Source organism: Pavona decussata, unplaced genomic scaffold (assembly GCF_977016875.1).
Source record: "Pavona decussata unplaced genomic scaffold, jaPavDecu1.1 SCAFFOLD_321, whole genome shotgun sequence".
In the NCBI taxonomy this organism is placed as follows: Eukaryota; Metazoa; Cnidaria; class Anthozoa; order Scleractinia; family Agariciidae; genus Pavona; species Pavona decussata.
In genome coordinates, this window is record NW_028145711.1 from 1,374,657 (window position 1) to 1,401,349 (window position 26,693).

Here is a 26,693-nt window from a genome sequence, read left to right on the forward strand (position 1 = left end):
ATTCTATAGTTAGTTAAGCAAAATTATTCCATAAGCAGTGATACACCTTGAAACTGGCTATGGGATGTTTTACAGTACACAACTCCACCCCCACCCACCCCCCCCCCCCCCCCTCTCCCACTCCTTTACCTTTTCAGGAATGGCAGAAGAATGGACGAAGGTTTTAAGCAATATTTCAACAAAAATCCAAAATATTTAAGTAAAAAGCGATATTTTGGTGGCTATGCGGTGGTTGTGATTTACCTTTCAGTGTATTCATCACATGACTGAACATATCTTTTTGTTTTGCATGTCAGAAAGTGTCTCCTGATTCTTGGTCTGCGATTGCGACGGGCATTGACATTTTAATGGGGCCGAAACCTTTCTTAGAAATTCACTTTCTTTAAAAAAACTCATAGAGGACGCTGGACCCATTGACAACGTAATTTTATAAGGAAATTCAGTTTTCTTGTTCCACTCATTTTTTTCAGGGTCATAGCATTCAATTGTCGTAAATTCGCCTATATAAGAAAATGTTCCTTTACTGCGTGTTCTCCGCGTGTACTGGAAATAGTGGCCCAGTACATACAGCTTGTCATCAACAGATAGCATACCAACTACACGATTTAGAGAAAACCTATCTGGAACTTTTAAGCCTGCGACCATTTGCCACTCATCTGTTGTTTCGTTGTAGACCTCACAAGTTGTCCCCAAAAAACGTTCTGTCCCGCAGTCGTCAAAACGTCGTTCTCCACCGATGACAAAAATTTTTCCGTTAAACGCAGCACCGTGGGCGTCACTTCTTGCTTCTTTCATTTCAGCTACTTTTTCAAACTTTTTTGCAGAAATGTCATATTTGTAAGCGTCTGGCAGTAAAGTGGAACGAGCTTTGCCACCGAGGAAGTAAATAACATCGTCCTTGTAAATAAGGCAGATATTACGTCTTGGAACCCAATCAAATGACGACTCATGTGTCCAAGAGTTTGCTTCATGGTCATGCTTCATGATGCAGGAAGGACTGATTATGTGAAGAAAGCGTTCACCAACCAACGCGTAAATTTCATTTTGACTGGTGACGAGTAGCTGACACACGTTATCCAGATGCTTTAATGACAGTGATGTCGAAGTGTTAGAGAATGTATCGTAGCGTAACAGGTTGAATTCTCCAACCGGGTAAGCTCGTGTTTGAAAATATATTTGATCGTGACAAGTAAATGGAATACACGTGCCTGAGGGCATTGTGTCTGGCGCTGTACAGCAAGCGTCCTCTCGAGGAAAATAACAAAGTGACTTGTTATTTCGTTTTCTTTGGCCGCGAATGAATATAACAGGAACTTCTAGCGATTTTCTCGGTCTCAATAAACGTCTTCCATTGTTTTCAGATTTGTTCAAATGATCCAAGCAATCTGTGTCGCACATCACAAATTTGTTTGGCACAATATTAGTGCGGATGTAGTCACGCGATACATAAAACAAACGAACGTGTCGAAATAAGGCGAAGAAATATTTCTTTCGATCGACTTTGTTGTGATCAATCCAGGCTAAGATGAATTCGAACACATCCTCCTCGGCGCTAACATTTATTTCGTCGCTTGAGATCCACATTTCAACTTTATTACATGGCATGTTCAAAAATTCGTCTGTTTTCGCCAAGATACTGAAATTTGCAAAGATAAAGTTTTTGGTGGCGGCAATGAGTTCCTCGCATTGATATGTTTCGCCAAAATGATAACGTGAAACACAATTCGAGCAATTTATATCCCGTGTTAAAACATCTCCAGCGAGAGACTTAAGTTGTGGAAGAAACAAGTAGTCTGCCATCGCGATCAGGTCGTATGCACGGTCTTCATCCGATATCTGAACACAACCGGTGTAAATAAACTCCAATATGTCTCCCAAAACAGACTCAGTCAGCATCTGCAAACGAACAACTGCTTCTTTCGACTCCCTCATGTCAGTGCTCAGCAACTTATCAAAGAAAGGACTTGCGTCGGCCAAAATGTGCTTGTGAGCTTCGCATTTTTTCCCATCTTTGACAATTATGGTAACGTCAGAAGGTATATCGTTGGTGTCTGGTTTGAAGACGGGCTTAGACGGTGCACTCATGACAGAATTGAACTGGATTCGAAGGTTTTTGAAGGATGTTGTCGTATTCGAAACTGTTGTGTTGACCAATACCTGGTTGGTGACCACGAAGTTCCCGTGAGCCCAGTTTTAATTACCTCGGAGGTTGAGAAGTGAAATAACACTTCACAGAAGGAAGTAATTTTAACCGTTCGAGCGATGACGTCCAGTTGCCATGACAATTAACATCACTTTTGTAATGCATTATTTTTAAAACCAATCGAAGGTCATGTGCTCGTGAATCGAGGCCGAAAACGGATGTCGACCAGTATTTGCAACCGCACTTATCTTTCTTTCTTCTTTCGAGTTCCTCATGTTGCGAATCGGAAATGATGACGTTTCTCTGTGGTTGAAGACGTTTGTTTTTGCTCTGAGTTTCCGTAAGATCTTTCAAATTTCTTTTATGGCAAAATATCTTTTTTCCCTGATATTTTCCAATCAAAACGGCACTTAACGCCATCTGATAACAGATTTTTTTTAACTGTAAGTGCCGCGCAGGAAAAGTGACACATTTAACTCGGCGAAACTTAGCTCGCCAACTCGTTAGCTTGCCGTAACGGAATCTCGTCACAAATCCCTGGTACTTTAGGGATGTTCTGAAGTTGGAGTTGAAAGGACAGAAGAGAATCACACAAAGCTGGATCAACACATTTTAATCAAAACTCAGAATATCGTCTTAACAATTATAAACAAGGTGTATTTGTAGGTAGCGAAGCTTTTCTAACCGGTTTTTAAGTAGAACTGGATTACTTAATACTAAAGCTACAGGGAAAGTTTACTCTCTTCTGTCAGGAAAAGTTATCACCGAAAAAAACAAAAACCCTTTATTCTGTTACCAAATATCTTCCTATTCTGAGAGGCTAAAATAAGGTCAGCAGGTTTAAACAAAATTCATGAAACGTCTCAACAATGAGCAGTCATGGAACGAAATTTTATTCAAACCTTCGGATCTGCTTCAATGGGCAGCAGTGAATCACACATAACTGGACGTACGCAGTTTAATCTTAAGAAATTGATTCTTCACAATGGTGGCAGTGGTGGCCATTAAATCATTTTAATCCAGATTTGGAGGAAGACAAATCATCCCTTTGTTCCGGCGTTCAATCGGAGGTAAGAGTAAGAACACAGGTGGAAACAGTTCGTACGAAGTCTGGAAGCGACGATTCAATGTACTATTTCAATGCTTGGCATGGCTATAGTACCATCAGTAGGAGCGATATGCGAAACTCACATCACCAAGCACTGCAATCACACTAGCAACCAGATCAGATCGACTCAGTTGAATGGTTTTCAATTCCCTAGTACAAATGATGTCTAAAGCTTAGCAAGGTTCTCAGAGTTGACGGTCTAGCGCAGGAAGAATTGAACTCGGCTGAACTTTCTGAAGCTTTCCATAACAGACAACGACTCAAGGGCACCTTGGTTGACGACTGTGAAACTAAAAGGAGGGTAAAAAGGAAAAGCAACATCTAGCATGTTTATAACAATATTTAGACAAAGCCAGTGGATATGAACAGGAAGGCATTCTCGGGATTTACAGTGTCACTGATCTTTTCAGGCTAACTGAAACTTTTTAGTTCACTCACTTTCGCTCTTGCCAACCAAAAACTGAAAACAAGAGGAAGTGTTCAAGGACGAGAAAGTCGGCCCTACAGCAGAGACCCTCAGATATGGACAAAAAACTTCAAATTTGTTGTTAATAGAATACTTAGGGAAACAAAGCAGGGTGATTTTTTTAGTAATCTGAGTAATGCGTTGACAAATCTTTCTTTAGTTAGCTAAGAACATTTGATTATTGAAACGGTTTTTTTTACATACAGTTCAACTTCGTCTTGCGACCACCACTCGTAAGCAACCACCTCTTTAAGTGACAACTTTTAAAACATACCAAAATTTCTCCAGTCAAATCACTATAGTTGGAAAGTCTCGTAAGCGACAACCTCTTGGAGGCGAACGCGTCCACTTTTAGACAGTCTCAAATTTTCTTTTGTTTTTAACCTTCCGTAAGCGACCACTTGTCACATGCGTCCTGACATCTACTCCCTGTCGGAAGTTGGACAATCTGCCTCTGTAACATTATGACATGTACATTCTTGGGTAGTACAGGGGACATGAAAGTCACAATCGGGGGTACTGGGTTTCCCGAAATAGACCTAAAATAGTCTTACCGAAATCACCTTGTCCTATTCACGGTATTAGGTAATTCATCACAGGAAAACCATCAAATTGGATGGTGAAATGCTTCGGCAATATGAGTTTGGAAAATTTAAAAACCCTTAGTAGCTACTCAAAGTTATTGAATGGGTTTAGATGAGCATTGACGAATGGGGGTAATCTCTGGAGCTACTTAGCTAATCTGATGCTAATGAGTTCAAAATTAGACTCCAGGCTACACATTTAGGGTGGCCGCTTACGGTAAGTTCGACTATGATTATACAAGAAATGTTTGGCTCCTGTGTCAATGGGTATCTCCCCATCCAACTGGTTCTCTGAGGTTGTAAGAGACTGTAACACTTCAAAGGAGACGAAACTTTTCTGAGAAATTGACTTTCTTTAAAAACTCTCATGAAACACGCTCGTGCCACTGGGACTACGCCTATAAGGTGCTTCTGTTTTCTTTTTTCATTCATTTTGAACAGGTTCGAAGCATTCGGTTGTTATTATGGATCACGTGCAGTTACTTCATGTCTTTGTTTACAATTTCGTGGGCAGCAGGACTCCACAAAATACTGAACTAGTGCGTGCAGCTTGCATCCAACACACATCAGAGCAGCTAGACAACTCTAAGGAATCCCTTCCGGTATTTTTAAAATTGTTATGAATGCCATTGATCTGTTGCTTCGTTGTAAACTTCACATAACTTATCGTCGAAAGGAGTTCCTATTTCATCGATAACAAAAATGTTCCCGTCAGCGGCGGCGCGTTGTGCCTCAGATCGCTTTTGTTTATCTCAGCATTTTGTTTTACTTGTTGGCAGTAAGGTCATACCTAAGAGCATCGCTTAGAGAAGTTAAACAGGAACTGTGAGAGGCACTGCCACCCATTCACAAACATTGGGCATAAAATGACAAACAAACAAGACGAAGAATTGCAAAAAACAAATAACTGAGCTTTAATTCATCGAAGTAAATATACCCACAGAAAAAAAAGACAAAGGTTGTGATAATACAGCTCGTGGTCTACGTTTACTTAAGGCCAATCTACCCGCACTGATCCATCGGCCCGGGATTACAAGATTCAATCGCATGGGCCATTTTTTCTTTTTGTGTAGTGTGGGATGGACATAGGCCTGATTCAAATCATTAGACCAATATTTTTCCGGTCACTCATTTTCAATGCCAAATCGGTCCGATTAATCGGTATGTGTAAATAAACCCATAGAAGCGCTTTGCTTTTGACGACGATTGCATTTCTTGTATAGTTTAGCCTTTGTTCTACACTAGCGTTTGCTTAACGCCGCGGCACCGCGGCCTACGACGGTTGAAAATGATCTCGAGACGAGCGAACTAAGCAATGCACTGTGCATACTTGTAACGTGTCCACACAAAAAGCATGCTTCCAAAGTCTTTATTCAATTAAAGTTTAAAAAAGAATAGAAATTTGACTGCTATACTAAATGGGGCACTCAAATTGTGTAACTTGGAGCGACATTCCAATGTGGCGTCAGATTACCCTCTGTTGGTCTTTGACTGATGAAAATTAACTGAAGTTGATAGTTTTTTGCAGTTTTTACTGGTTACATTTATCACGATTATTTTTGCCCACGATCATAACGGCAAAGGTGCTTCATCATGCGTTCGATCCGCGTGTAGAACTTTATTTTCAAGTGTCCAATAAACGTCAAATTGGCGGTTAAGAGATTGCGATCCATTTGTCGTTTCTGGTGCTCTGGAAAATATAACCTTTTAATAGAATAATGGAATGGAATTATGGAATTTTAAAACAAGGTCACCTCATATTATGCAGACGTATTCGTGATCATTTCAAGACACTTTCGATATCGTCGCATTTGCATTTGCAAAATTGAGCCATGCATGACTGAGCTGATTGAGGCTAGACATTATTGTTCTTTTAATGGCTTGTAAACCCGCATTAGAGCAATATTGCATTGTCATCATAGCACACTGAACTGAGAATACAGCAAAAAATTATCACTGTCCTTGAATAACCCAGTTTCATTCAGTTATGGAAACGCCGTCAACTGAAACTATTTCTCATATTCCGAACAATAAGCATCTCTTCTGGCCACAAGATGTCTGTAATCACCCATGCGACGTTACCTTAGTGGTTGAAGATGAGAAGAAATTTCAAGCTCACAGGAACGTTTTGGCCAAGGCGAGTCAATTCTTTGATAAACTTCTCAGCTGTGATATGAGGGAGTCCAAAGAGGGAGTAGTTCGTTTAGAAATGCTAAATGAATTTGTTCTTAGAGACATCCTGGAGTTTATTTACACCGGCGAAGTTCAGATATCAGATGGAGACCGCGCACAAGACCTGATCGCCGTAGCAGACTACATGTTTCTTCCACAACTAAAATCTCTCGCTGGAATTTCTTTGACACAGAATTTAAATTGTTCGAATTGTCTTCCAATTTATCACTTTGCTCAAACATACCGTTGCAAGGAAGTCATTTCTGGCGTCAAAACGTTTGTGTTTGCAAATTTTAACACCGTATCAACAAAGGAAGAGTTTTTGAATATGCCGATTAATGACATTGAAATGTGGATCTCAAGCGACGAATTAAATGTTAGCGCCGAAGAGGACGTGTTCGAATTAATTTTAACGTGGATTGATCGTAACAAAGTGGAGCGAAAGAAATATTTCGCCGAATTATTTCGTCACGTTCGACTTGTTCATGTAAATCGTGACTACCTGTGTAGTAATATCGCGAAAAATAAACTTGTGAGTTGTAATGACAGCTGTGTAGGTCTGGTAAAGGACGCCTTGAGGTTTATTGAGTCCAACAACCATCGGTCACAAAACGTAAGGCCGAGAAAGTCCCTTGAGACTCCCGTAATACTAATTTTCGAGCCAGGACGAAAAGAAAATACTCTCTGTTATTTGCCCAGAGAGGATACTTGGTGTAAGGCGCCAAGGGCAATACCCCAACTCCAGTACAGAACGTTTTCTTGTGAGGATAAACTCTATCTTACAGCAGAATGTTTTTTTGGAGGTGATCTCAACCTGTTATGCTACGATTCACTTTCTGACTCTTTGACATCATTGACGTCAATATTTACATCATTAAAATTATCAAAAGGAGTAGACCCAGCGTGTCACATATTTGTTACGGGAGAGAACGAGATGTACGCTTTGGTTGCTGAACGCCGCGGAACTACTCAAATAAGGACTTACTCCAGTATCACTAAGTACATTCCAAAATTGAACAGGTGGGAAGATGTGTCATCATTTGATTGGGATTCAAGAAGGGGGATCTGCATCATAAACAAGGACAATTTCGTTTATTTTCTTGGTGGTAAGTGGCGTTTTAGTTGCCTAAGGGATGCTTATAGGTATGATCTTACTGCTAACAAGTGGGAAAAAATTGCTGAGATGAAGGTAGAGCGATCTGAGGCACAAGGAGCTGTTGCGCATGGGAAAGTTTTTGTCATCGGTGGAATAGGAACTCCTTCTGACGACAAGTTATGTGAAGTTTACAACGAAACAACAGATGAATGGCAACTCATAGCAAGCTTAAAAATACCAGACGGGTTTTCTGAAGGTTGTGTAGCTGGTCTGATGTGTGTTGATGACAAGCTGCACGCAGTAGTTCAATATTCTGTGGAGTCCTGCTCCCCGCGAAATTGTAGATCAAGACATGATGAAGTTACTGTTCGGGATCCAATAATAACAGTTGAATGCTACGATCCTAATCAGAATCAATGGAAAAGGAAAACTGAACTACCTAATAGACGTATAGTTTCAGTGGCTGGAGCTTGTTCTATGAGAGTTTTTAAAGGAAGCCAATTCCTCAGAAAGGTTTCGTCGCCCTTGAAATGTTCAGGTCTCTCAATACCTGGGAATCATCTGGATCAGGAGACACCCATTGGCTCAAAAGTCAAACATTTTTGCTTAATCATGTAACATAAAAACAGTTTGTTTAATCATCTTTGTTTTTTTAGCTAACTAAAGAAGTTTTCGACAATGATTAAAACACCATTTTTTCAGTACTGCTATGTTAAACTAAGTATTAGTATTCTTTTAGGAACAACTCTGAGGCATTTTTCCCATGTGAATAGGCTCTCAATTGTAGGGCCGACTTTCTCATCCTTAAGCACTTAAATTAATCTAAATCGTTTAAAACCTTGTCATCGCTCTTTGAATCAAGTAATATACAACCTTCTCTCTATTTGCGGGTATTAAGAGCGACGCTCCCTTAGAACTGCATATTCAATTTTTATTTAACAAAAGATTTCGCTTATAACTCATCCATCAACTTCTCTAGGCAAAAAAAATGTGAAATATGAATAAAGAAATCTAATTTTCGAAATTCAAAGTGGCTTGCGCCAATAAACGAACTACTCAGCGGCTAAGGACTGAATAAAAGCATGGTGGACAGTGAATTTGGTTCAATGCGACTGATCTCGTTACATGACAGCTTTAATGAAACTCTATTTAAGCGTTTTATTAGTAACATCCGTTGATGACATGTTCGATGGAAATATGGCCATGTTAGTCGAATGTCACAACTTTCACCTTTCATTTGTGGAACAGACACTGGCCGGATTGCGGCAAAATGGTTTAACAGATTTTCAGATATGATGGATGGAACATTCCAGTGATATGTGGAAATGCCTGTAATTTCGAGCCACTTTTGCAATTTATTCTACTGAACTTGGGTTAAAGTGCACGTTGCGATAAGTGCTCAAAGTAGATAAATTTTGTGCCCTCAGATTTATAACAGTAAATTTTTTTACTGTTTAAAAACCTTATGATTGCAATCATGGTAAGTAGAGGGGACTAGTCCCCTCTACTAACTATGCTTAAACTTAATAATATTGCTAACTGCAGAGCAGTTTCTTTTAGCTCATTTTTACGATCCATGTTCATTATTTGCCTTTGAGTTTTATTTTCTAATCTCGCCTCATTTAACTTCAGTTAAGAAAATTTAAATGTTAGTTAAAAAAAGTCAGACAAACGCCTCGCAACACTGTATCGTTGACATAAACTCTGACAAGTTCTTCTTGCACACATTTCTCTAATTTTTGCATTCATTTGTGACTATCTTGACAGAGAACGAACGCAAGTGCTTAAAATAATAAGATACAAAGGTAGAGAGTAAGTTGTGTGAGTATTTTTCACTGATAGTCTTTCTTATCAACGTTCGTTAACTGAGCGAATGTAAAATTTGAAGTGTGATTTAATTTTCATCAAAACAAAGCTTACGCAGAATATTTGTTCGTTTGATTGGGCGAATTTTGAAAGATTGCTGTCTAATTTATATCTGTACTGCTTGCTATGAAATATCACAGCTTTTTTAAATCTCCAGGATATGTTTGAAGTCTGTTCTATCGTTAATCTAGCCTTTTAATTTTCTCTGAGATTTACGCTTGGCTTTCTTGATAAGCAAAATCAAAAAAAGGAACAACAGTGCGACGTAGCGCGCGAAGACTGTTCGCAAACCAATTCGCCTCGATCATCAGTGTCGTAACAAGGTTTATGGCATCAGGAATCAAAGGCCTGCAAAGGGGTGGGTTCAGGGAATATCAGCCCCGGGATCTGGGATCCCGTAGGATCGAGATCAGCAGTGTTTTTATGGAATCAGGGTTCAGGCTGTCCTAGATGACAATTAAAATCACTAAATGCCTTTTTCAGACTTCTACAGGGCTTTTTAAAGAATGATAACACGTCCTGACATTTGATAGCACCAGGATGTATACATATATCCTTCAAACCACTCACCATTATCAAACGGTACCCTTTTTGTCACTGATATCCAGAAATGCACTTCGCCCTGAATTTGGGTTTTTTATATAAGGCAGTCCTTTTGTCATTTTCATATGACTTCATGTTTGGCAGAATTATTTGTGTTTTAGTAAGAATTAAGGTAAGAGGACCTCTTGTGATGTCTACCATGATACGGTTCATCCATCTCTTTACCGTGCATTTCTGGATATACTTCCTATGTTTGACATGTTTTCTCGGCTTATTAGCATTATTACACGTGTTGCACTGATCTCCGTGGTACAGGTCGCGATCGCGATCCCAAAGGCATCACCATCGTCTCGTCCACACAGATCGTTTCTTTTTGTTTTAAGCCACGGCCACCTGCTATGTATTTACGATGCTCCAGAAAGGCTCCTTGTTCCGATGCGTAATAAAGGAAATAAATGCATCCATCGCGAAAACGGGGCTTTCCAGCTAACCACCGTTGATGAGAGAAACCCGTGCTTCAGTTATCCTTGGTATCACAAAAACAGAAGAGAAGCTAGTGTTCTCTGATTCAAATGCCCACTATTCGGTGAACTGTTTTCGTGAAGACAAAGTAATTCACTCACATGCAGGTAGTCAGGGAATACAAGACGGATTCACAGTTCGTTTTCAGTCGGCATCAGCGCTAGTTCTCGTTTCATATGGCAAACCTTTTTTGTCTGCGACACAAGCAAACCGGCAAGCCGTCAGATTAATTTCAATTTTAAAACGGCCTACAAGTTTCTCGGAGAGTAATTGGAGCCCTTTGATGATCTCTTAAAACATGAAGAAGAACCATTAGGGAAAGCAAGCGTCCTGTCAAGTTTCGAAGATGGCTTTATAAGTTCTCAAAGAAGCGGCTGAAAGCAAAGCATATTTTCGTACTGGGCGAAGGTGTCTATGTACAAAACTACACGAGACGCTTTCAAAATGTTTCATTTCTCATTTTAGACAAAAATGTCGTTTATTTCTAAAAACGGCTTGCACTATATGGCAGAAGATATCTGCTTTCCAAGGTTTACGAAATTGCATGTGGAACATCTCTTTGCAAGTCATCTGACTCCAGACATGCATGCATGATTATGCCAGCCGTAAACCAAGCTGCATCATAGAAACCGTACAGAAGGCATATCACTCTTGCTGTCTCGATGTATACTGGACCTCAGAGCCACTACGCCTAACGAACAATTCACAAAAGGGAAACTGGGACGCCGCGTTATGAGCGTGCAAAGAATAGACTTGGCAATTTTAGGCAAACAAACGGTTGTAACGAAAAAGACGTTTCATTAGACAAAGCAAGAAATTTGCGGCTCTTTGCCAAGGTATTTGGGCAGCAAAGGGTCAGAGAAAAAAAGGAAAGGTTTGGAGCTCTGCCTGTGGCTCTAAGCACGGTCTCACGAATTGTTTCCCCTTCACAGACAATGTCGTTGACATGATCAAGGATCTTCAAGCCTTGGACAAAGGACAACCTGAAGCAACGCCACTTGAAACTCGTCCAGTATTGTTTTAAAGGGGCAGTGTCACCAATTTTTTGTGTTACTTTGAATAACCAAAAAACATATTTGCATGGGTGGAATGGTCTAAATAATGATTTAGTTGTGTTCGAAATAACCCTACTAATGCAAAGAAACTAGTATTAATAATCTTTGGCTTCGGATAGCTAGGATGGGAATGGATTGTAACTTGAAAAAATTGGTTCTTCCTTTGTTTTGTAGAGACGTCGCTAAAAACCGATCATAATTTGTTCTTTCTCGGAGGATTCCCTTAGCATTTTCTCCCCAATGCTCTAAAAAACAATTTCATGTTAGAAAAAAGGTCATATGTCAAATATCTGAGCTGTTTTGACCAAAATACAGAAAAATCGCCATGACAGTACCCCTAGTACCCCTTTAAAGAAATATGTGGTTGCTCTAAGGATACAACTGAAAACAATATTTGGAGCAATTTTCCCTGGCAATCCTTCGCGAGGACCTTTATCGCAGCAATGACTGGGTATCGTTGAGAAAGCCAAGCATATAAACTGGCTAGAGCCGTTTGCATTGTCGGTAATGGGGACGGATATGAATCAAAACGAGGAGCAGCATCTGAAAAGCTTGGCCAACGGGTCTAACAAAGGTTCCACGGACAGCAGTGATGCTGAAGGAAGTGATGATGATAACCGTGAAGACGATGATGACCAATCGACCCGCTTTGAAACTGGGCGCAGCAAAACATGGCAGGAGAGTAATAGGGTATGTGGTTTAACATTGTCGGAAAAGTTACGGTATGGCTTAAAAATCTTGCGGGATCGAATTTTTGCAAATTTCCTGAGTTTTCCTACATTGTAAACAAGATTTCGAAGAAAATAAACTCTTGCGAAATACGCGAAAATTTCAGTATACTCGATTTCTTTATTATAGAACACTGAGTTTCAATTAAAGTGACTGTAAAAACATATAACTACTTTCTTTACAGTGTGCAATTGCAAAATAAAATAGTCTCTGCAGTTTCATTGGTAAATTTTGTAACGTACAACTTATCTAGACGAAGAATCTCCTGCAATTCCCTCGTGTTATATTTACCAAGGGTGCGCTCGATCAACTCTATTCCGTGGGAATAGGAATACATACAATGATCCCCTTAATGAGTTCCTTTGAGTCGCTGAAGTACGTGGTGGCTCCTATACTATCATGGCTCTAGGAACGTTTGCAGAAATGCCTTCCAAATTTACTTAAAGAAAATTCAAAGACCTATCCCGCTTACTCGTATTTCGGAATACAGCCAATCGAACGCAACCTAAAAAAATTATTTACCTTTGTGTCAGTGAGGATATCCACCACAGTTGTAATTGTTATTGTTTCTAAACAGTTTGCTGTATACCCACTAAAAATAAATTAAGTCCAGAAAGGATGAGGAATTTGTTAGGTTATATTACGTTCATACGAAAACCATAAGTAGAAATGCGATTAAAAAAGTTATTTTGATGCTCCGCTTTTAGGCTTAGCTAAATACGTATATATTAATCACTTTACATGGTGGTATTGCCTTGGTGATTAACGCGCGACACTAGACACTTAAAAAACATGGATATCACAGGTTTCAGAAGTTTCAGTAACAATGCAATACATGTAAAGTTAACGCAGTATTATGATGAAAGTGGTACTGATTTAGCTGATAAGGCCGATAATGTGTTCCTCTACCCTTTGGAAACATTGAACTACGTATACCTCTTGCAGTCTTTAATCAATATTGCTATGAAAAATTTAATTAGCTGCTATTAAGAACGTTTAAATATGATTGAAGGTTAAATGCAAGACCATCATTTCTCGATCGTGTGGTATCCGAGGTACCATTCGAGAAGTTGATCTCTGAAAGCCATGTTCAAGACAATTGCTTCCTTGGTTATCGTGTCTGTTGTTCTCTGTCTTGCTTTTCGTGGAACCTTCGCTTTCTCTGAAGAAGCAAGATTGGAGCTAAAAGATGAAGGTACATTCACTACTAGTAAGCAAATAAATGATTGGACCGAAGACGAAGATGAAGAAGAGGTGGATGGAGATATCTCGGATGAAACAGCATTGGAGGTGAAAGATGAATCAGGACATCTCCTCGAAGATGAGGAGGATGCTGACACGGAAGGTATGTCATAAGTTGAACCAAAAAAAAATAAGAAATTAATTGGATAAAAGTCTGAAAAGTAAGGATTTGTTTGTGGATTCCGCAAAATATGAAACTGTTGTCAATGAGGTCCGATACTCTGCCTCTGCCGTTGGTGCAGGCCACGAAACCCTGAAAAATTTCCGTGTGACACGAGTTAGTGAACCTTGGCTGCTAAAGGATAAAATCCCTTCTAGTATTTTCGTTCTTTCTTTATATATTTGCATGTCGACTTTTGCTTGTAAGTACCTATCACTGGAGCTATTTCTTTTACCATCCATTACCGATTTGATCACCTGAAAAGTAACCAAAAAATTGTGTGCCATAACAAGATAACAACTCGTGATCTCTTGATAAAAGTATATAGCCATGGCCACAAACAGAGAGAAGGTTAACTGAGTTAAGAAATATAATGATGATAAGGTAATGGTTTAGTTGCATTCAAGCAAGGAGTTTTGCCATCGTTTAAGATTTTTACAATTCTTATTCCATGATAAATAAATTTGCCCTTTCCGCTTTTTCAACATCTATAGATAATAGCGTTTGTTTTAGCAAACAGGATCGCTGCAGATTGGCAGACAAAGAAAACCAGGGAACAAGCCTTTAATTATTTAGTTATTTTGTTTTGCTTCTTAAATTAGAAACTTCATTTAAAGCATAATGCAGTTCTCGCGGAAAAATTTTAGGGGTGCGTCTCTTAAGAATGAAATAAGTTTTAATTTGACAAACTTATCTACGTGTTCTTTTAATAACTTGAAATAAGACGTAATTTAGACGTAGATCGCGACTCAGTGATCAAACGCATTAAAATTTCTGTATTGCAATATTGCAGCCAGACAAGACACACTGGAAAGGGAGGACCCTCGCCGTCGACGAAGGGGTTCTAAGCGCCGACAGCGACGGTCTTCTAGGCGTGGAGGTCGACCAAGGTCCAAGCGCCAACGACGACGGACATCTAGGCGTGGACGTCGACCAAGGTCCAAGCGCCGACGGCGACGGACATCTAGGCGTGGAGGTCGATCAGGGTCCAAGCGCCGACGGCGACCGGCATCCCGGCGTCGACGAAGGAATAATGGGTACAGAACATGCAATGGAATACGGTACGACCCTGCCTCCCTGCAGTGCTGCGAGAATAACATAGTACTGAAGAGAGGCAAGTGCTGTGGCGGAGAGTCATATGATCCTGACAAGCAGCTCTGCTGCGAAAAAAACGTGCGACGCAAACCGCGTGATTCCTACCGCTGCTGCCGAGCCGTCGCTTTTGATTCCAGATTCAAACGGTGCTGCTGGAGGAGTGGAGAAATAAGACCAAGAGATCAGTGGAGACCCTGGTGCTAAAACACACCCTGTGGTACCCTTTTCGACTCGCTATCTGCAAAGTTACGTCAGTTGGTTTATAACTAACTGATAAGACCGTAAAAGACATAATCAAAGAGTGCTTTAAAATTTAATTTGTTATCATAATTTTCAATGTAAAGGTTAAGTTAATGGCAAATAAAAACTGAAAATTTAATTTTGACAAAGCGGTGCTCCATTGCGTAAAATCTGAAAACTTTTACTTCGTTCCAGAATAGTAGTAGAAGGCGGGCGCGCGCGGAGCCCCATTGATAAGAGATTTTGCTAAAAAATGAATGGAAAAACTTCAAATCACAACTGACATAGTTGTATATCACCGTTCTGTCATTAGTTTCCTTCCTACCGTTAATTTCATGTTTTCCTTGTCATTTCTCCTGTGCTGCCTTTAAAGAAGCTCAAAAAAGTTCTTTATTATTTTAGTCCTCTCAAAACCTTTCCTTATTCTTGTATCTTAGATATTATAGCGCAGTCTGCCTTCTTACTTAGCAGTGAAAGTTATTCTTTCCTTTTGTCCCCCTGGCCCGCCTAGATTAGTTTAGTTACTACTTGCAGCGCTAAGAATTTGTACATGTAAATTTATACAGATACCTTATAAAGCTGACTTTTGTTACTAGAGATTCAAAATCGTCATACAAGTCTTCAGATTCTGGGATGTTATGACGTCACTGTCCAACCATCCGTCCGTACGTATGTACGTACGTCCACCCCTTTATGTAAGCCAACGTAAAATGCCACAATCAATTTAGCCCCGTGCTTGCAACCCCAGTGTTTCCGGCAGGAATTGAAATGGCCAACTTCTTTTGGGAAAACAAGCGAAAATTTTAGAAGAAAACTAATTGTTGTATTCGTTGAATACAATTGCACTTTGCAATTCCGAAAATTTCCATCCTTGTTAATTTATCCTCGCATATTCCACTTCTAATAAGAAAAAGAATCCGACATCATTTTGTAGCGCTTAATTATGGAAAATTTCACTGGAGGGCAAACACTTCTCGCTTGTTTACGAAAGTACTGAATTCTTGAGTTTATAAATGGTCATTACTTCTCGACCTCTAGTGGTATTCGTCTGAAAATTTACATTTCTGGAATTCCATTTCTGGAATTCATCCAGCTTTAGCAGCAAGTTTATGACTAACTGTTGCAAAAGGCCTATCGGCGACTAAAAGTGGTTTCCTTTTTACCTTTTGAAGGAAACATCTTCTCTACCGGGTTCAAATATATTGTCGGTCGATTCTCCAAGAAAAACAGGTTTTGCTCTCGTTATTTCAATGCTACTGTATCTTCACGGCAATCAGCATCGATCCAATAGTCATCGGTTTCTTCAACGCTAACATGTTCTGCCAGAAACAGCAGAACCTGTTAGCACTGAATAAACGAATGACCTTCTCCATGTGGTACCTTTTTGTGACAGCTGTTTAGTGTAATAGAATCCATAAGATAATCAGGGACGGCAAGCTGTGTTCTTTTGTAAAGGAAGAGCACTGAGCTATGTTTGTCTCAACGTAGAAAGGTAGCCATTGCAAACGATTAAATCACTGAGCGGCACAGAAGAAGTCTGCAGCTCCACATCGAGTATTCCTCTAGCTGCTCTTTTCTGGAAACGAAACGTCCTTTGAGATAATTCTTAGAGCACGACGTTTACCAAACAACACTGGCATGAGAAAAACCGGTTTGATCAGGCAATATAAAATTATTTGCTCTAAAGGTAACTAAACAACACTTAATTTATTCAGAACACTAAGTTTTTTTGCGACAGCTTTATAATATGGTCTGAGAAGGAAAGAGCATTGTCGATGTCTAAATCGAGTAACCGTGGTGGAATTTTTTTGCGGTCGAGCGTTTTTAAAGTGTCTTATTCTCTAACAGTAAATAAATATCATCTCAAGTTATCTTAAAAAAAAATCTTAATAAAAATAGACACAGGGAAAGTTGTTTTCGGATGGCATATTTTACTTCTGCGTCTAATAAGCTTTTTTATTACCAGCCAAATATAAATAACATATTTGCATCCAAAAAATAATGTCGCTCCCACAACTGATGATCAGAGCAATGCCTTGGCTACTGAGAGCACAACGGAGGAAAGAAGGCTCTTTCTTGGTTATACAGTACATACGTTAAAAAGAGTAATCAATACCAAGAAACGAAAAACAAAGAAAAAAACAACAACAACAAAAAAAAAGAAAGCAGTAAAATAGCTTAATTACAATATATATCAACTGACCATATGGCAAAAGTAGATTATTAGCCTTATAATTTAATATTTTACACCTGACCTATAATGGTCCGTGTCTCTGGTGCAGCACAAAAACTTTTTTCTTTGGCATTTAACACTCTAACTTTAAATCGTAAAAGGGGTTTTGATACGACAAATCAAGTGATAATCCCAGTCAAAGAGATCATAATTTAGATTATGTTCCTTTTCTATAATAAATTACCTAGTCATCAAATAACTGATAACCATTGGCTAATACACATCAAATGGCTATCATATGATTTACAACAGTGTATATCATACAGCTGAATAAAGAAACCGTGTAGAGCTCTTGCTTTGCCTGTATCGTATTGTCTTATAGTAAACCACGTCTTAAGTCAGCGAAGTTATCCCGACTAATTAGTCAATATGCTATCATTTGTATTTTGGACGAGAGATGAATAATGAATAACCTCCCTAATATTAGCTATTCAAGATATTTTCTTTGATAGAGAATAAGTTTCATTTTTCTATTTGTCACATCCCTTCAAATAAAGGACTTACTATTAAAGAGATAAAAGATTCGATCTAACCTTAAACGAAACGTACACAACAGTCTGTAAAAATAATACATCACTCTACAATTCTATTATTTGTTACATTTTTAGTGATCTTACTTTCTTCTCTTGAATATTCAAAAGCTCTTGACCAAACAAACTTTCAGTATTTACCTTTTCCTAGCTGACTTTTCTTGATGTTAGAAGTTTTCATTGATCATTCATCTGAAACAACTTGCCAAGAAAGACGATTAAAACTGAACAAAAGAAAATCCGAAAAAAAAGTCCTAAGTCCAAATTTTTTGTGCATATATTCAAAGTTTATAAGGGTATAAGAGGTCTTGTCAACATGTTTTTGTAGAGTATACCTATTCGAGATATTTTATCGAGCATGCAAGTTAAAGTAAGAAAATTTAACATTGCTGAAAGAAACTTGTCTTATTAGATAATAACACTGTTCAATGTTATTAGAAATTGGCAAAATTAGTTTTACATTTGCTCTCTTTTGAACTGAGTAACAGTAACTTGCGAGTGGAAAATCAGTGGGATCTTAACACACTTGTATTTTTATTTTAAGATTTATGGTAAAAACTAACTAATATCGGCTTTATGAGATATTTCGTTTAGTAATACAGGAGTTACATAACAGTTATATTGTTATACCTGCTTGTGTCAGCTATTTGAAAAACAATTTAGTTATTAATTTATAAAGGACTGCGCGAAAGAATACTACACTGATCCACGAATCGTTCTTTGAATGTTTTAAATGGATCTGGTTTTCCCATCGTGTTATTGTTTGCACATGAATGTTATTGATATTACAAAAATAAATGTCCATCTGGCCATAATTTGGAAAGAAATTAAATAAGTACCTCACCTTCAAATAAGTGCCTCGTCTCTCAGTGTCTCAGTGAATCTAAAATAAGCGTCCTGGTCTCTAATATTCGAGGATTTACGGTATTGCACAGCAAACTACTAAAAGATTTGCACCACTCAAAGAATCTCAGTGATGCCAAAACGAGTTTCAGTAATTTTAGTTTCAGAAATGTTTAAAAATAGCCAGATATAATATATAATATATAATATATAATATATATATATATATATATAAGAAAATACTGAACGAGTAGGTCTTGTACGGGCGTCGGCATGATTAATATTGCCATACTCAAGAGGTATGACTCAAGAGGTAATAGAAGCAGTTTAAAAAACATTGAAAATGGGCACAAAACACTAATCTCTATTAGTCGCCCAAGAATGCTATTCTTTAAATCTTGTATCGCTGTTCTTTGCTTTTTTTTATCTGGCCATCTGGCCCGAAGAAACATTTGCATTGGAACTTAGAGATGACGCTGAATCTGCTGGTAAAGAGCCAACGATTGAAAGGGCTGAAGACAAGAGCAGTAACTTGAAAGATGGAGACGTGATCGATGGTGATTTTGCTAAAGACAGTGCAATGAATATTAACGACATTGCAGATGATGCCACCATGCACACTTGTCTTGGCAAATAAAATATGGTAGGAAAGGTGTAATTTCACATGGTAAGCCTACGAGAAGCTTAAGACATTTCCCTGATCCATAACAGCTACTGTCATTTGTCGTTTAAAGTAATCTACACGTTTATTTTTTCGACATCAGTTTGCCAACATGTTTGCTAACTGTTTATATTGCGACATTGACAAGCGCCAACTTGTACTTGCCCATCCCACGACCGAAAAGTTTGCTTCCAGTTTAAAGGCGCCGTCTTCAAATTGTGATAAATGCAGATGCTGTGTAATCCTCATAGAGTTACTTAGATTTTCAGCAATACAAGATTTCTTTTGTATGAAAATTCGAGCCAATTTCGAAACGAGTCGAAGAGACTATACCTCTTTGTCGTGATATAAATAAATTCTTGATTGATTGCGGAAACGCTGAATATTAGTTGTCAGCAAACTATCCAGCGAGCCAACTTCACAGCTCTAATCGTAAGGTGCAGAGTAGCAAGATACACCACTTTTAGTAATTTTGATAATCTACCCCGTAAACCAGGAATTAAAAACTAGTATGATCACTGCTATATGGAAAAGAAAAAAAAAAAACCAAAGGAACTTCCGCACACACCTGTCATGTTCCGGAAGATCTACAGGGAGATTTGCAGATAGCAAAATAATTTCCGACATCAGTCTTGGTAAGGGTAATTAAAACCTAAATCGTCTCGTATCGCGATAAAGTTTGTTTTTTCGTATATTTCATAAGGAATACAATCATGAATCTTAAAAAATGATAACCGATAAAAATCTGTACAGACCTGCAAATGATTCCGGTCGCAAATGACCCCCGAAATGATCCCCAAATTGGACCGAAAATGATCCTCGCCTCACCATAAATATAGAATGAAATGGACTCATAAGTTGGACTGTGGATTTAATCTTTATATACTTCATTTTTTTCCTAATAACACCGGTAGTTATATTTAAACTATCTGCATGCAAATTTCACAACTATAAAAATTTTAATGTAGCAGCTCAGTGCAACAGAACAATTTACCTATAAACTGGAACATACATTTACAGCATATAATTTACTTATACCATTACAACGCCTAAAATGTGCAGGAATTGTACGAAACTCCTGATTTTTCAAATAGGGCTAACAATACTTTTGTAGGATCAATAATTCAAAACCACTCTTTAATGTTTTCTTCAGTACGAATCAAGTCAGTTTACTGATAAGAATGTCAGATTTCTAAATGGAAGAACAAAAGGCAAGTCTCCTCTTTGAAATGGGGTAAGTGTTGCTTTGAAGATAAACAACTGTTTAAAACGTGCATGTTCAATTTATATTATTTCACTGTAATACATCCTGCTTTTGGTAGCCGTGTGTGATTATTACGGTTTTTGACCTCTTTTGTTAAAAATGGTGAAATAAGACCTTCACTTTGCTACAAAGTAATTCTAGAACAACGAGAGTAGAGAAATCAACCCAATTCATGACAGAAACAACTCGTACTCTGTTTTAGGGCAGTTTTGAAACAAGAATGCGAAAACTTGAAAAACATTAGCCTAATTTTTTTCAAGTTTTAATCCATTCCGACCTACTCTTTCTCTGACCATCGGCACTAATCGACAGTTTTATTACACTGGGATGATAATTTATAACAAAACTAGACAATTATTTTTCGTTTCTGTTGTTAGACAAACATTTTTGGGTTTTGAAATGACATAACATTTTCATGATACTTCCCCTTTAAGTGTGCGTGTCTGATTTTTGGAAAGGCTTGAAGGGAGGGAGGTCGTGGGGGTGTCAGTAATTGGTCTATTTATTTTGTCTTTGTTTGTAGCTATAACTTCAAGAAGTAAAAATAAATCAATAAATAAAATTCCATTAAAAGAAAAAAAAAAAACAATTTTAAAAGATGGAAATGGAGTGGTTTATATTATTTAGTCTTCATAAATGCCTACTGACGTTATGCATCAGTCATTTCCAGCAGTATTACATGAGAATTTTCAGCCCGTTTCACCAGGATGTAAACATCTGGCCGGGTTGAAATTCGGCCCAGGATGAAGCTTTCTTCATGTTATCGTAACTGTTTTTCGAGAGGACTTGTTCCCGAAGCCAGACTGAAATCTCAGCCTCCCCAACTGGGCTGACATTCGTCATGTAATCGGACGCTAAGAGAGAAACATGGAAATGAGCCATACAACATCGCGCGGAACATCAAAGTCATAAGAAATGTCAGTACATGAAATTCGTCTCCATCCGCGCGAAGTTTTTTGTTGGACTATTTTATAGTCCTCCATTGTTGTTTTCTACGCGTTTGGGCGTTTCAGTAATACCTTAACACGTTTTATTTAGATTACACGTGTATGTGATCTTGTATTTATTGCTCTAGCTTTTTTGCTCCTCTTTCTTATTGTTTCTATGTAAACATTTTAGCGCTCTCACTTTGGCAACTCAGTCGAGTCAGTTTTTCGAAGACATTCACAATTATACAGCTGTTTCGAAAAATGTTGTCCAAAAAAGCGTAAAAGCGTTCGCAACAATGCCGAAAGGTAGTCTGGCAAATCCCCAATCATTTCAATAAAAGCTCAGAATCCACATTTCCCATCATCTCAAGTCTTCGATGTATGGTCGAGGCATTATGGATTCTGAGCTTTTATTGAAATTTATTGGGTATTTCCCTGACTACCTTTCGGCATTGTCGCGTACGCTTTTACGCTTTTTTTGGTCAACCTTTGTCGAAACAGCTGTATATATATGAACGTGCCAACTTATTATCAACACTGAACTTGAAAATGACCGTCGAACGGTCAAGACGCCCGGGTCGAGACGTCGCTCGTTCCTAGCGTTTATCTTTATAGTTAAACCTTTCTCAAAGAAAAACCGAAGAACATATTGATTAACAAACAACAAAGAAATATTCCACGACTCGGAGCATTGAATAATCGAACACCCGTGTAAGCCCATCAAAACTTTGGAATTATATTATCTAATGATTCAGTTTTTAAGGATGAGTTTTATGAGATTTTCAAGCACAATCGCTATTTCAGAGGACGTTCGACTTCGGGGCGCAAGGGAACAACATGCCACGAAAGAAAGATGACTAATAATGCTAATTTACTCGTACCTTGCGGTTGTCTATTGTAGCTGCTAGACATTTCCTCACATATAACATATATTCAGTGTAAATAGTAATTGTATATTCTATGTGTAAAGTTTGTGATATATTACAATTTGAAAATTTTGGAAAGCAAGAAAACGTGAATAAAGTTGTTGTTGGCCCCATCAATAGGTTTAACCGGATGAGCCAATTTACACGTTACAATTTGTCGGCCTATTTCTTTTTCTGTTGGTAAGGCGCGCGGTGAAATCGAAGTCCGAAAATCTGTAGTACTGGTATCAGTAGATTTTTATAAATCGGCCGATTTTCCGGCGTTGAACCAGACTCATTTCCTTTGTCAGATTGGGCCAAATCGGCTCGATTAATCGGTGCGTGAAAATTAACTTTAAATTTGCATTTCACGTGTATCTCGTAGGTGGAAAATAAACGTAGAACTACCGGTTTTATAGCTGAAATCCCTGTTTTAGTCTTAGTGACAATCATTCATATTGTTAGCCGTCTCTGTGTTGAATCGTTTTCAAAGAAATTAGTCTTCAATTTACAAAAGAATTTGCATTTCCTTCAAAAACTTGTAGGCATTTAAATTTTGTTCGGAGTGACAGATAAAATTCTCTTCTCCGAAAAAAAAAAAAAAATACTGTAGTGTTCAAAAATGAACGTCGTGCTTAGCTATGCTCGTACAAAAAATTGTGTATACGTGAAGGAATGATAAAAATTAAAATGAAATAAATTAGGAGGAAAACAAAAATAAACTTGGACTCGACAAGCACCTGTCAAACGAAGAGGCTTTGTGCTGACTATCAGCCCAAAGGATATGCATTTCCTTTACAACAAAGCCTATGTTGATCAATGCAAACATTATTTAATTTTTCGTAGCCGGTCAACAAACATACGGAGACTCTTGCCTTGACAACACTATATTATATTTTTCAACATGCCAATTCAGTCAAAGCCAGTCATCGCCAAAGCTGTTATGAGCGCATTAACAGTCGCTCTTATGTCAGGTGCTGTGTTCAGCAATGGCTCCGTTTTGATCGTCATCGCTCGTTTCAAATCGTTGCGAACAGTCCCCAACCTTCTTATTGCAAACTTGGCTGTGGTGGACCTGCTAAACGCAGCTATTAACATGCCGATTCATATGACCTACACTATCTTGGAGGCGAGTTGGTACAGGGGACAACCTCTGGCAATCATGACAAGCTTCTTCACTCGTCTTTTTACGACCCTTAACCTTTTATCGATGTTGGCTTTGCTGACAAACGTGTACTTAGCAATTGCTTTCGGCTTAAAATTCCTCACTTGGAGGACGAACGAGAAAGCTGTGGCCAGTTCTTGTCTCATCTGGGTAATCTGTACGGTGCTCGTGGTCTTTTCCTGCATCCCCCTGCTCAACATCGATCTTGGTGATGCGCCTGTCATTGAATACAGAAGAGAGATTTTCAAGCAAGGAAAGCACTTTATCGCAGCGGGAATGGCATTTTGTATCACCTGCGGTGCAGTGATCGGCATCATGACAAATTTGTCAATCCAGAAAAAGAAAAAGAAGGTATTTTAACCTATAAATGCCTTAGCTTTTATTTCAAGTTCTGCGTTGGCTATCCCATGAGAAAATCAATTCATTATTTCTATATCATTATGGTTAGAAATACCGTAACTAGTTCCTTGCCATACGGTGTTTTAACAGTATTCCTATGCTCCTATACCAAAGCAATTTTAAATTTTGATGTCCACCAGCTAATGATACCGATGAAAAAATTATGTAAACTAAAATAGGCCAAGTTTAACAAGGCTTATCTTTTCAAATGGCCTAGATTTAAATCCGTGAATTAAGAAAATGCTATACAGACGTTTCCATAGAGACGGACAAAACGAGGCCGCTTCCATAAAGTCGTCTGTAAAATTCTCACAATGGGACTATATCCTCGCTATGTTTAAAGACAAGATCTCCAAACTTGGCCATGTTACTCTCTCCAGTAGTGTTAAATTATTTTCGTTATCTGGTCTACATCAAAATTTAAAATCACCGTGACAGTTAAGAATTGAACGCGCTACACTAACGCTTTGCTTTTGATTTCTTTCGATTGTTAATTTCACAATATGTACATAATCTTAACCTGCATTTATTTCAATAGTAAAAGCTGCTCTGGAAATTGTATCGGCCACAGCATTTTCCCCTCTTGCATGTTGGTTTTTTTATTTTAACATATTTGTTGGCGAAGTTTGTCTTACGAGTGACAACACTCATTGACAGCGATCATTTCATTCTTCACAAGTAGCATCAGGTCAGAAAAGGCAGAAAAACAACAGCAACAATAACAAACAAACAAACTAACAAACAAAGAAGGTGAAAAGGATTTGGTTCCAAGGGAAATAACTTTCACGTATCTGATGAACTTTCGCACGTGTGCCTTTTCGTAAGTTTCTGAAAAAGCAAGATAATCTTAGGCAATTTTATTTCTTAGACAAATATTTGTAAAGTAAACATACAAGCAAAACTATTAGTAGCACTTGCAGGTAAATTTAAACGAGGTGGATACAATGAACAACAAATATTTACAGATTCAATGTAGAGTGTTAAATAACCACACAGCTAAACTTTCCAAGTTCGTTCGCTGAACTTTCTACATTATTATTTAACAGTTAGAAGATGATCTCTCTCATACCCTCTTGTATCAGTCATTCTGGATTTAATTTTTGTTCCTCGTTACCGCAGCAGAAAAAATGAGACAAAAATGCTTCTAATCGCAGGTTAGCAAGGTGTCATATTTGTTGTTGTTCGGCTGTTCACCATCGGCAATTTTTCGATACTACACGTCTGAGTGCTTTTAACTGATACTGTTTCTAGCGCTGCATTGATGTCAAAAGATTTCAGCTAGTTACTGAGCTAAGATTTGAGAAGGTTTAAATTATTCTTAAATACAAACGTAAATGATGCGTCGTTTTTAATCCATGAAACTAAATTGATTTTTCATATCTGTACAATATCCAGTTACATTGTATCTATTAAGAATTTAAAAGTATCGGGAAACAATAAGGCAGTGCCTAGTTGTTCGAAAGCTCATTAACGCCAATCCACGATTGAAAAAATTAACCAAGGTTTTCAGCTCGCACGTTAAATATTTTATTTAAGCTAATTTTGAGCTAATGGTAAAGAAAGGTCTAAGAAAAACATGCAGAACAAAAATCTTTAGAATAAATCTTTATTGTGTTTGACGTAGAAAGAACGCACTCTTAATTCAGATTGGACTCGAGTCTGCATGGGATAACATTGAATGAATGGATCTTGGGACGCGTATCTGGCACCCCCCGCAGATTTTGCAGGGGCGGATTACATCATCACCAACTCAGTAAAGGAGAGGAGAGCCCGGGATCGAGATCATCGAACGGACCTCCTACTGTTTCTTCATTGCTAGTTGATTAGGAATTAAACTCGAATCAAAGTTTACTCTAACCCAGAATCAGCTTAATCGGTCTTGAACGGCTTTAAACAACCGGGCTCAAGTTTTATTCTATTAAATAAAAAACCTGAAACAAGAACAGATGACTTGGATCAAAGTTCCCTAGACAAAAGTTTCTACAAAGAGGAGTTTAATTACCCTGTAGTATTACGTTTTTGGCATTCAACAGGCCATTTCCGAGTTGCTGCGAAACTCATTTTGAAAGCGGGGCTAGCTTTGTTTGCATAGGAATGAAAACTAATTTTCGTGAAAAAAGCTTTGCACTTAGCCTCATTTTCATAATGAGGTTCAAAGCAACTCGGAAATGGTCATTTAAGCGTCTTTAGAAGACTATGAACTTACCGAAAGGGAGGTTATTTTTGGAATCACTCAATCACGTCGATCACTTGAAAATGTTCTACTTAAAAAAGTCCTAATCCTGCTTTGAAAGCAGTACATTTTCAGGTGCAGACTAAACAACTCTCCTCTCCTTTTTTTACACAAATTGTGAAAGCAGTTTATGAATTAGAATGAACGATAGCTCAAGAAAAGAACATGCTTCAATTTCACTATTAAAGAAAATGTAGTACTGACTTATGCCTCATCTCTCCTTAAATTGATATAAAAAATACAAGTAAACCTTTTTTCGAGCATGTTTGGCAACGTAGCAATTGTATGGTGCACTTTTGTTTCTGTATCTTCCAAGTAATTTTTTAATTTTTCTGTAATCCAATTGTTGAATCTGCTGTTACCGTTTTCTCAGTTTTAATTGAGTCTGTATTGTCGTGTTCTAGCTTAATGAAAACAATTAAGAACAAAACAAACAATAACAAGAAAATCACACACCAAAAAGAATATCTGTTAAGAAGTTTCAGATCTCGCGGATTTTTTGTTTCTCCC

The 26,693-nt window shown here is 38.2% G+C and overlaps 4 protein-coding genes across 4 annotated transcripts in view; 3 read left to right on the plus strand and 1 right to left on the minus strand.

The window, feature by feature from the left end:
* Window positions 1–258: 258 nt before the first annotated feature.
* Window positions 259–2,085, minus strand: LOC146453959 (kelch repeat and BTB domain-containing protein 12-like). The gene has a single exon (XM_085095990.1). The coding sequence runs from the start codon at window positions 2,083–2,085 to the stop codon at window positions 259–261; it is 1,827 nt and encodes a 608-aa protein (XP_084952116.1).
* A 4,203-nt stretch (window positions 2,086–6,288) lies between these two features.
* On the plus strand, window positions 6,289–8,187 carry LOC146453960 (kelch repeat and BTB domain-containing protein 12-like). The gene has a single exon (XM_085095991.1). The coding sequence runs from the start codon at window positions 6,289–6,291 to the stop codon at window positions 8,185–8,187; it is 1,899 nt and encodes a 632-aa protein (XP_084952117.1).
* Window positions 8,188–11,932: 3,745 nt separating this feature from the next.
* Window positions 11,933–26,693, plus strand: part of LOC146453961 (uncharacterized) — a 119,734-nt gene continuing 104,973 nt past the window's right edge. The window contains exon 1 of the mRNA XM_085096059.1: window positions 11,933–12,245. Coding sequence (XP_084952185.1) covers window positions 12,148–12,245 — 98 coding nt within the window. The 5' untranslated portion in view covers window positions 11,933–12,147. The remainder of the gene's footprint in view (window positions 12,246–26,693) is intronic.
* LOC146453962 (uncharacterized) lies at window positions 13,091–15,118 on the plus strand. The gene is made up of 2 exons (XM_085096060.1): window positions 13,091–13,629; window positions 14,480–15,118. Exons 1-2 carry the CDS (start codon window positions 13,371–13,373, stop codon window positions 14,983–14,985), a joined length of 765 nt encoding a protein of 254 aa, XP_084952186.1. The 5' UTR covers window positions 13,091–13,370; the 3' UTR covers window positions 14,986–15,118.